This window comes from Mytilus trossulus, chromosome 7 (genome assembly GCF_036588685.1).
Source record: "Mytilus trossulus isolate FHL-02 chromosome 7, PNRI_Mtr1.1.1.hap1, whole genome shotgun sequence".
Classification (NCBI taxonomy): domain Eukaryota; kingdom Metazoa; phylum Mollusca; class Bivalvia; order Mytilida; family Mytilidae; genus Mytilus; species Mytilus trossulus.
The window spans coordinates 15745227-15757596 of record NC_086379.1 but is presented as its reverse complement, the minus strand read 5'-3'; the positions used below and the strand labels follow the sequence as shown (position 1 = coordinate 15757596).

Here is a 12370-nt window from a genome sequence, read left to right as displayed (position 1 = left end):
AAATATGATTGTTGTTTTTCCATTCGTTTGATTTGTTTGAGATTTTAGTTTTGTCTTTTGATTATTGACTTTCCATTCTATTTCATACAGGACTATTGTTTCTTAAATGCATTACTTTATGCCAAATAAGATATAAAGAAATCTTCCATGATATTGATTGTTGTTGTATACCATTAAAAGTGATTTATCCTGCAATCAGCCGACTATTGTACAAATAACAGGTACATAAATAAATTTATGCTTGATGTGTACCCGCTGCAATTATTTGCATCTGTCCTAAGTCAGGAATCTGATGTCCAGTAGTTATCGTTTGTTGATGTGGTTAACAAGTGTTTGTCGTATTTTTATTTTGTCGTATTTTTATAAGATTATACCGTTTTTTTTCCAGTTTGAATGGTTTTACAAGTAATTGTTGTGGTTATTTATTGCTTGCTGCTTTGTGTAAGCCAAGGCTCCGTGTTGAAGACCGTTATTTGACCACCTATAATGGTTTACTTTTAAAAATTGTGACTTGGATAAAGAGTTGTCTTGGCACTCATACGTCATCTTATATATAGATCTATAGATATAGGAGGATGTGGTGCGAGTGCCAATGAGACAACTCTCCATACAAATGTACAAATAACGTCTCCAGTAACCTGCTTCCGTGCAAGTACTTGTAATAGTTTCTTTTTCAAGTATTTTTTCAATTAGGGTGTCTCATCACTCGCTATTTGATTTTATAAGTGTTGAAATTTTGCCAAAGACGTGTCTGCTATCATATTGAAATAGTTAACCAGACGTCATCATGGTGTACCACGTTATATACATTGTAAATAGGTTTTGTATTGAATTACCTTTATTAGTCAAGTAAAACAGCATGAAAAAACAAGAAAAAATCAAGGTGCTATGAAATATCCAGAAAAGGACGTGTGAGCTGCCCCAAAAACAACTTCTGAAGCTCCAGTATGTCTATGTTTGATAAATACTCGATCTCCAGCTGCTAGCTCCATCACAGCACTAATTGTACTCGAGTCTGCAGCTAGTCCTTTATGTGAGTAACCTAGAATGTATGGCTGATCATTCTTGTTCAGTTGGTAATGTACTACGGCACCATGATTTGCCAAAATCATACATGATAAATGGTATAGTCCTGGAACCCTTGCTGTAAACACGCCAGTTGATGGATCATATGCTTCACCTCTGTTCACTTTCACATCATCGAATTTCAAAACCGCATTTATTCCAGTTAATGTAAAATGCGGAGAAAGTGCAGCAAAAAATGCGGTCTTGACTGCTGCTGTATAAATAAAAAAAAAGTTTAATCAGTTATAACAATTAAACTAAGAACTAGAATATCTAATTAAATCAGTTTAAGGAGAACGACCAGTTACGTTCCTAAAGGAGCAAACTTTTTTGTCAACGGAATTCTGCTCCTGTAGGCTTTCTTATTTAATTTCAACACTAAATAATGTATTGTTTCTGTATTTTGTAAGGCATAATATTTACATTTTCTTATATCACCATAGTTCTAAACAGGTAAGCATATCTATTTCAAAACTGTCCAAATTGAATGTCCAGGAAAACCAAACGATCGACCTCTTATAAAGTGAATTGTCTTAGATGAATCCCGTTTTGGAAGTGGCAAGTACTGAGGAAGGTGTAAGGGGTCAGAAAACATTACAGAGTGTCTAATCAAAGTTAGGATATAGGAAGTTTCATAGGACTTGAACAGTATAAAAAACGTATAAAAAACTCTCGTTATATTCGTCTTCCAAACGAGCGCAATATTCAGATAAATTAATGGTGGCACGAACCCTTAGCCTAGATTTATGACCTCTTCTGTAGCCAGTCAAATACGAGTTTTTCAAACTGCAATAGTATAAAAATAACAAATATAACGATTAATGGAGACTATTTTGTACATATATACGACGGGAAAAATTCGCGCAAAGCATTATTATTTGACCCAGTTAATTTAAATCAGAATAACCTTAGTCATCTTCTTTATGCAGATGATTTAATCTAAATTTCAGAAACACCTAATGGCTTGCAACACTGTGTGGATGCCTTACAATCCTTTTGTATTGATTGGGGCCTAAATGTGAACACCAAGAAAACCCAACCTATGATTTTATCAAATAGTAAACATAGATCTTTATTAGATAAACATTATTTTTATTTTGGTCCCCAACCATTAGAATCTGCTACAGAATATGAATACTTAGGTATAGTCTTCAACAATAGAGGTACACTTAATATAGCAGCTGGAAATCTTATTGATAAAGCACGTAAGGCATATTTCGCCTTGAAATCAAAATTACCATATTCTAATTGTATTGCAGTGGAAAAATGGGTAAGATATTTCAACTCATTAATTTCACCTATTATGACTTATGGATCTGAAATTTAGATCTCAGATTTTAATATCAATCTTGACACTGCTGATACACTGCCATTTGAAAAGGTTTAGAATATGATTATGAAAAATGTTCTTGGTGTAAGGCTTACAATTTAGCTATACGTACAGAACTTGAGCTATATCCAGTGTGATTTATATCATATAAACTAATGTTTAAATACTATGCTAGATTAACTGACATTGAAGTTGAAAAAACAACCCAAAATTTGATTTATTAAAATCTGCATTCATTGAAGATAACAAATTGTATACACAACAGAGCTCTTGCTGGGTACAATCATTACATAAACTAAAAAAGTTAATCAACTTTGATTCACTTCAAATATCACATAATATGTTTGAGGACTCACTGAAAAACTTTTATTAATGCAAGATTTTGGGTCAACTTTAGAATATTAAATCTAATAACACAGGTAAACTAAGATTTTATTGTAAAATGGGCTCATCATTTGACTTAAAAGCTTACTTAAGATTTGATATTAAGAAATATGATAGATCAATGCTCACAAAAATTAGAATAAGTGCACCTTCAATTGCAATTGAAACTGGGAGGTATAGCAAACCAAAAATTTTGGCAAGTGAAGGATACTGCAAACTTTGTAAAGATAAAGTGGAAGATGAAGTTCATTCTCTTTTATATTGTCCTCTATATAAAGACCTGTGAGAGAAGTTTGATATTTTCGAAAACCTTAATAATGATGATGATATTATATCAACGATTTATTTACTTAACCCAGTAAATTTGGTTGACACTAGACAAATATGTAATTATTTAAGTCAAGCTTTTGAAGTTCGTAATAAAAATCTAATGTCAGTTGGTCTACCATAAGTGTAATACTGTGATATTATATATATAATTAGTACTTGAAATGTTTTCTTTATGTTGTACATGTATTTGCATAAATTGTCATGTTTTAATGTGTTTGTATCTTGGAATACGCATTGTTTCATATGTGCTTTGTCCAATAAAATATTTAGAATTTTAATTTTGAATGTTACTGTTTCATTGAATTTACTAGAAAAAGGGGACTTTGTGTCAAATAAACCCAATATTTTTTATTAAAAATCAAGTCTTAAAATGGAGATTTTACTGTTCTTAAATTTTAAACATAGATCATTTACTTGCTTTTCTATGATGTGCCAGCGTTTTATTGTTTACAAAGTGTTCTTAAACAAACTTTTAATTCGAAAAAATCCAAGCTAAGTCACTAAAGGCAAGTGCAACTTAGAAGGTGCACTTGATTTGATCCATATTTATATTTGTATTTACCAATAACTAAATTTATATATGTGTTTTAAGGGAATCAATGCTAGCACTGCATGAAATAATACTATATCAGCCCCCGAATTTCGACATCAAGGGGAAAGAATGGATTTTCTATAATATGTCCACATGTTTAGCATTGGATCAACATAAGGGTACATAATCCTTAAACGTAAAACGTCTTTCGACAAAGTAACAATGATAAAAACCATAATAAAAAAATCTCACTTTTTCCTATTGCTCACATGCCACTGACAATTACAAAATTGACAGTTAAAGATTTATCTTTAAACAAAGTATTCCATATATACCTTTAGACCTTGCCACGTCCACTTTCATTTGTTCAAAATCATGTATTATGTCCCTAACACATGACTGTGAACTGCACGCTATGAAGGGCAAATACATGGCTATGAAAATGACGATCGTTGGACACGTAATCATCCTAACTACCAATGTAATGACGTTCTTCTTTCAGCGTATGAGTTCTACAAAAGAGAAACAAACAATTTTCCTGTAGATATATCTGTTAACACTCACGACACGAAAAAACTAGAGGCTCTAAAGAGCCTGTGTCGCTCACCTGTGTTTATGTGCATATCATGATAAACGAATGACAGATGGATTCATGACAAAATTGTGTTTTTGTTATGGTGATGTGTTTGTACATCTTACTTTACTGAACATTCATGCTGCTTACAATTATCTCTATGCATAAAGAACTTGGCTCAGTTTTTAAGATACTTTGAAAATTTCAAGGCAAATAGACCTTGGCCCAACAGAAAAAAATTGTGCAGTCAGATTTGCTCTAAATGCTTGGTTTCTGAGACATAGCCAAAAATTGCATTTTACTCTATGTACTATTTTTACCAATGTCGGCCATCTTGGTTCGCATGCGTTAAACATGCATAAAATTTCGGATGAGATAGCATGAAAAAGAATATATATATATACTTATACAGTCAAATGTGAAAGCTAAAATTGTATAAAGAAAAACTGTATGTGTATAAGTATGATCAATAAATTATGGTTGTTTAGAAGGAGTGTCACTGAGCTTACTATCAAAATACATCGTATACAATTGCAAAGGTTTCTTAGTGTCTTTGGTTGTTTTGGATTAAACAGTGTGTTAAATTTGATAATGTTGTCTCTGGGTATTGGTTCATTTGGCGTAAATCTTCTTCTTTCATCTTGTAGAGCCGGGAAATCAAAAACTGGTCAATTAATCTTAGTTTGAAATGTTTTGGTAACTATTTGGTGAGGTCTGTTTTTTGCACATACAATAAGTTTGAAAATCCGGTATTGTCCAATATATTTTTAGTCTGATTATTTATCCATGTCTGTTATTTATAGAATGTAGGACAAACGGACTGTATTCCTCTTAACTTTTTAAAACCAATAAAATTGGGAATGGAAATGGGGAATAGGTCAAAGCGACAACAACCCGTCCAAAGAGCAGAAAACAGCTAAAGGCCAACAATTATTCTTCACCGCAGCGATAAAATCTCGCACCCGGAGGCGGTTCTCAGCTGGCTCCTAAATAAAAATGTCTACTAGTTCAGTGAAAATGGACGTCATACTCAGCTCCAAAACATATAAAAGAACTAAAATCCAAAACATACAACTGAAGACTTAACAAAGACCAGAGGCGAGTTCGGACAGGAGCACAAATGCGACGGGGTTAAACATTTTTTTAGATCTGCTCAAGACGCACAGTAAAACTAAGTTTAAAAGTCAGAATACGATGTCAGAACAGGCAACAACAAAATCTTAAGAAAAGTGACAATGATGCATAAATTAACAAAGGACTACTAGCCGTTACTGTCACCACAGCTCCAGACCTTAATTATTATGTTACAAAATTACGTATCTCTTGTTGCAGCAACACTATATGTTTTGCCATTTAACTTTTTTTCTCCAAATTTCCGACTTTTTATAAGTTTTTTTTATCTTTATTCTTAAAAGTCTATTTTGTTGTAATTTGTCTACTTATAATGTGCAATTACTTGTCTGTTTAACACAAGTTGAATGGAATTCATTTATTTAAGTGCCTAAGAATCAGACCGTGGTGAAAACATGACAAACAAAAACCCACTCAGGTTGACATTGATTTGTTTAAAATGTATAATGATGCAAAATTATACCATTCGTTTCATTGTCCTGTTCTGGCAATTGGAGATAAAATTTGGTTACACTGTACTAGAAATTAACAATTAAGGGGATTTAACTCTGTAATTTGCTATCAGTCCAACCAAAGTTTGTCTCACTATTTCTAAGTTACCAGACATGCAGACACTTAAGACCTACCATTTCTAACTCAGGATTAGAATTACTTCAAAATATATAGGATGGCCAGGTAGGGGGGTTTTTTACAGCCATGTTTTGATTTTTTTCAAAATTGCCCCATTCTTATAAAGACTGGCACTTTAAAAATATTAAAGTCAAAAATTGAGATTTTGATCTGCATGACATGTAAACCATATATATGCAAAATATCAATGCTGTTATTATTCAAAAATTGTGATTAATGTCGTTAATATATTTTCAAATGACAATCATTAAAATCTTTCGAACGAATGGAAAACAACTGGCATATTCCTGGCTTGGTACAGCAGTAGCGGATCATCCAGAAGTTTTCATAAGAGTGCCCGTTGACCGACCTAAAGAGGGGCTCCAGTCATGCTTCAGTGATTCCCTATAGCTATATAATCAACCATTTTCCCCCCAGACCCCTATGGATCCACCTATGTACAGGTATTTTCTTATGGAGAAAATGGTGGATTAAACCTGTTTTTATAGCTAGCTAACCTCTCACTTATTTGACAGTCGCATACAATTTCATATTATTGACCACAATGTGTGAATAAAACAAAACAAATGGTAGGACTTAATTAACAAAGACTGCAAATATCAACTTTTTCACGTTGAAAAGGGGTCTAACGAGTCAAAGACAACAATCAATTCCTAGATTAAATTCAATTGTATTATACTGTATGTAAATGAGAAAATAGATCTTAATTGAGAATTATAGCAAAAAAGTTAAAGGTGCAATTTTCTTGTTCCGAAAGTCTTTGGTTTTATAGAGGGAGAGGGTTGGGATCCCGCTAACATGTTTAACCCCACCACATAATTTATGTATTTGCCTGTCCCAAGTCAGGAGCCTGTAATTCAGTGGTTGTCGTTTGTTTATGTGTTACATATTTGTTTTTCGTACATTGTTTACATAAATGAGGCCGTTAGTTTTCTCGTTTGAATTGTTTTACATAGTCTTATCGGGGCCTTTTATAGCCGACTATGCGGTATGGGCTTTGCTCATTGTTGAAGGCCGTGCGGTGACCTATAGTTGTGAATGTTTGTGTCATTTTGGTCTTTTGTGGATAGTTGTCTCATTGGCAATCATACCACATCTTTTTTATATTGCGTACATGCTGTGTCCAAGTTTGTCATTAGAGTATTGGGCATTACAATTTTTTAGTTTTCTTTTATGAATTTGTGATCAGTTAATGTGATTTGTTTTTCATAATTAAAAAAATAAGGCAATCGGTAAGTGTATAATTGTAAGCACCTTTCCTAAGTAAGACATATGTCAGGAATCTGATCTCCAGTAGTTGTCATTTGTTGATGTCGTTCATAAGTGTTTCTTGTGTCTTGTTTTTAAATAGATTAGATCGTTGGTTTTCCCGTTTGAACGGTTTTACACTAGAATTTTTTGGGGTTCTTTATAGATTGCTGTTCGATGTGAGCCAAGACTCCGTGTTAAAGACCATACTTTGATCTATCATAGTTTACCTTTATAAATTGTAACTTGGATGGAGAGTTGTCTCATTGGCACTCATACCACATCTTCTTATATAAATATTGTACATAGTCAGGTATAGGTGACTTATTGCATGTAGTCATGATGAGACCGGTTAAAAAAGGGTCTGAAGAGTCAAGGATTCAGAAATAATGGTTAAAACTGCAGGTCATATAACACGAAAGTCTTTTCTCTTTGAGCATGTTGAGGCATTCTTATTTAACTTATATTTCACAAACTAAATAAACCGGCCATACCAGATATAGATATGAACATATAAGCTAAAGTTTAAATTTCAAATATGAGAGTCAGGAGTTTTTTTTCTCCATTCTGTATGTTAGAGCTCTTACTTTTAATGAAAAAGACTATTAAACACAGAGATAAAAAAAAAATCACCAGTAGGCAGCAGGCCATCATTTTGAAAATCTCTAAACCGTCCTTGGAAGGTTTCATTAACCAAATAACAAATTGATTAAGAACAAAAAATAACAAAAACATTGAACCAATAACCAAACTTCAACCATGTAAATGGTAAAAGAAAATAAAACACGCCTTAATTTATTTTTTCCGTTTAATTACGTCTGATACATTTTCCAATAGCATTACCAGTTTAAGACCTTAAAAAACATGGGATTATACAGAATTCAATTTCAAAGTATGGCTCGAACAATTCAGAAGATTAACGACCGATACTCTAAAATATCTCTCGGATTTATCATTATTCACTATCGATACCCAAATATACCCCATAAACTCAAAATCATAAAATATCTAGTTAGTGTACAATTTCTCTTATTTTTTTTTAACGGAAACGTAAATTTATGAATTAAGAAATGTTTGACTCTAAAATTAGAAAAAAATAATCAAATGTAGAGAAATAAATATTCAAGTAAATCATTGAAAACGAATAAAATAAATTTAAAATACAACTTACCAGGACGAAAGTTATCCCAATCTGAAAAAAAAACAGTCCAGACGAGGTTTAAATATCCATGCCTGGATGGACAAATGAGTCTCTAGCACGAGAAAAACGAGCCCGCGAAAAGTGAACGGACAACCTAGTCGTATAACTATACTATAATATCTAAAAATAGAAAAATGGATTCCGATAACCCATGGAAACCCAGTTGAAATACAGCAAAAGAATCGAGGCTCAAATTGTAACAGGTCGAGACTTCTAGATTTTCTGACGTCAGGATATATTTGCATAGTAATTTCCAAAACACAAGGCCAGTGGCCTTGAATAACTGACCAATCGACTCAATGAAATACAATGCATTGTGGGCTACTACAAGTAAACTACTACTTAAACCGCGTGGAATTAGTGGGGAAACAGTCAACTAATATATTGTCTGGGACTGTCATTACCAAAGTTTTTATTCTGCAAATATATTTAATGTAAAATATATAACGTAATCTTCAATATGCAAGCTCAGATTAAAAAAATATTGTTTATTGGCTTCACGATTCGACTTTCTTTTTCCCCTTGCAAAAGTAGTTGAACCGGTTTTGTCCAATGTTATGAATTGAAATGTATTTATCAAAGTTGTACAAAAGTCGAACATTAAGAATGTTGTTGTTGTTTATAGTTAACACGTGTGTAGTTATTTATAGTAAGGTCGGTTTGAATGGGGTTTAAAGTTTCATGCACGAGTGAATTCAGGTAGTTTAAAGTCATTCGAGCCATTGCAGTTAAAGTGACCAGTAGCACTTTTCCAAATAAATAATATAATAATTTTATATTATTTCTTTTCAGATTTGTTGACCTTTAGTATGCGGTAACCAGTACCATTTGAGAATGTTCGGTGTATTTACACAAAAACATTGATTTCATTATACATATACGAATAATAAAATGTGCACTTGTCTCTGCAAGTGGCGTCTCCCATGTGAGAGTTTGTGGTTATTTGATAAATATTTTATATTCGTTTGAGTTTACGAATTAGAATTTAACCTGCATTAATTTCACGACATGGCACAGTGAAATATCCAATGAAGTGACTACTGTCCAGTAAGAAAATCATTTGAGCTCTTAACCTGTATAATGTGATTCCAGAACCATTTCTGCCTAGAAAAACAGAAAAACTTTCATTGAAACACTTCTCTGTGTACTGAATGTGTATTTGTTTTTATCAGGACCTGAACTAATAGTAAGAACATCATAATATTCAGTATGCTAAAAATAAGTGTTATGAAAGCAGCATGGGCGGATCCAGCCATTTTAAAAAGGGGGTCCTAAACCTGGACAAGAGGGTAGGGGGTACCAACTACATGTCCCCATCCAAATGCACTGATTGTCCAAAAAATCCCCGGAACCCCCGCCCCCTGAATCCGCCACTGAGTGGGTACGGTATATAGCTCAATACATTTTTTAGTTTCATCCATCGATAATATCCGTTCGTAGCTAATTTCATCACAAAATGCATCCTGAGAGGTTTTTTTTATCGTTCGGCTGCTGTCCTGTTGACAAATGTAAAATAAAATTAAAAGTCTCTGGATCAGAGTGGGTGTCATATTACCTTTTTTTTTTTCTTTCTAAAACGTTCTTTGTATATACAAATAAGAAGAGAAGGTATGAGTGCCAAATGAAACATCTTTCCAACAAAGACATACTTTAGTAAAGTAAGCAGTCATAGGTTCAATGCTGAAAAGTAAGCTTTTAATGGCCCAAAAAATACTTGTGTAAAACAATAAAAAAAAAACCAAACCGGCCCAATCAAATATATAAAAGGACAAGAAATCTATCCCATAAAAAAAAATATATTGTATAGGGGCCTGTATTTCAGTGGTTGTTGTTTGTTTTTGTGTTACATATTTATTTTTCGTTTATTCTTTTTTATGTATATATAATCAATGTCGTTAGTTTTCTCGTTTGAATTGTTTTACATTGTCATATCGGGGCCTTTTATAGCTGACTATGCGGTATGGGCTTTGTTCACTGTTGAAGGCCGTACGGTGATCTATAAATGTTAATTTCTGTGTCATGTTGGTCTCTTGTGGACAGCTGTCTCATTGGCAATCATACCACATCTTCTTCTTTTATTATAAACCCAACGCTGCAATTTTCACAAAACATATCAAATGTTCCACCTTGTCGCACATACATATGGATAAAATCACTACAGCTTATTTCCTAATGCATGTAGAGCAAATCTTTGGTTAACTTGTTTGCTTAGTTTATATATTGTACAAAATATAAAATATCCAAGTTAAAATATGCCTATATATGTATTGTTTAAAGATTTCTATTTTATTTTCAAAGCTTATATAAACAATTATACAAACAAGGCAAGCAAGCCAACCAAAGTTTTACTTTGCAGGTATAAGAAATGTAATGATTTTATTCAGTTTGGCAAATGTCCGAGCACGTTAAAAAACGAACAAACTGAAACTACAGTTGCTGACTTCACTACCTTCAAAACAAAGGGAACAGTTTGGAAGTCCCATATACTGAAATAAATATGACAAAAAAATACTTATAGATTTTGTTAACACTGCCATGTATGTAAATATTTCTTCGTCTTTTTTACGAACACAAAATTCAAGGATCTCACATTTGCCTTTAATTATCTATACGAACATTGCGGTACTCGTGAATATCAGCACCGGCTGTTATCGACGGCTTACTTTACACTAGTAAGTTTGTCTCATTGGTAATTGTGTTTTTCGCTGTTGTTTCGTTGCTGTCTGGTGGACAAATACATGAAATCTCTGTGCCATCAACAAACATGTTAATGACCATGATATATCGGGTAATTCAAACCCTTTTTTCTTCGTATAGAAACAAATCTTCGTTAACCTGAGCATGGAAGTAATACTTTATATCACGAACTATAAATGTGGATACACAAAATGAAAAACTAAGCGAAATTGTGAATCCTGCATTGCACGAAAAAATATGTTGTATTTCAGTAAAAAACACGTGTCCTTGGTTGATTGTAAACACGAAGCAGTCTATCATGCATTGTGTCTCATTTAGTGGATTTGTCAAAAACCTAGGTAAAAATAAATTGCGTCACATGTAAATAAACAATTACATGTGCGAGAACATAAGTATGCTAATTTATGCATTTCCATATAAGGTAGTGGTCCCGACCTGTGTAAGAGAAGGCGATAAACGCTTACTGTAATGTTTACTGTAGTAACAAAATTTTTAAAAGTTTTTCTGTACAAACTTTTTTTTTATAGTAATGCAGAACAATTAGATATCAAGTCGACGACATGGGTATGTGTTTATATCTTGGAATACGCATTGTATCATATGTGCTTTGTCCAATAAAATATTTGAATAAATGTTTGAATAAATAAAGTTAGATGTAGAAAATGCATAACCTCCGATTTTTTTTACCACGGACGGAGAACATATCAATCTATTAGTTTAGTAATCTTCGTGTCTGCTCTTCCATTATGTGACTCAAGAAAAAAATCCCCAAAATGGGTAACATTTGTATCAAAAAGAGAAAAATGGGTACATTTTTTTAAGTTGGGCGTGTTTGAGGTGTATATTTTGTCTTTAAATCGTACAAAGCAAGAGTTTTTGATATATCATCTCGCTTCAGATAATACCATTTTTATATATCAAAGCTACAGGTTGACTTTATAACATAAAGAAATTCCAGCACGGAAAGATGAAATATGTGGGTCAAGTGAAATACCTACATGTATCTAATGAATCACAAAAACAGAATTGGTGTGTTCGAATAGCTATTTCTTCAAGTACTTGACGACAGTCTTTTAAGTTGGATGATAGAAAAGCATATCTTCGAAAAATTACAATTGTGTGTGCGTGATAACTGTCTAGCAATCACTGAAAATTTTTAGTCTGCCCTTCTACGAAATATTTAATAAGAATTTTTATTTTTTAAGAATATTCGAAAAGTCCATCTGACAACCGATCATACAATTAGCA

At 32.8% G+C, this 12370-nt stretch overlaps 1 protein-coding gene across 2 annotated transcripts; it reads right to left on the bottom strand.

Moving 5' to 3' along the window:
* Positions 1-842: 842 nt before the first annotated feature.
* Positions 843-8531, bottom strand: LOC134726850 (collagen alpha-1(VIII) chain-like). Of its 2 annotated transcripts, none has more exons than XM_063591252.1 (3): positions 8396-8531; positions 3977-4153; positions 843-1279 (listed from the first exon to the last, which is right to left on the bottom strand). In XM_063591252.1, the coding sequence occupies exons 2-3, from the start codon at positions 4107-4109 to the stop codon at positions 879-881; spliced, it is 534 nt and encodes a 177-aa protein (XP_063447322.1). In that variant the 5' UTR covers positions 4110-4153; positions 8396-8531; the 3' UTR covers positions 843-878. The 2 variants fall into 2 exon arrangements, with proteins under 2 accessions (XP_063447322.1, XP_063447323.1); XM_063591253.1 differs by having other exon boundaries at positions 843-1276.
* Positions 8532-12370: the final 3839 nt, after the last annotated feature.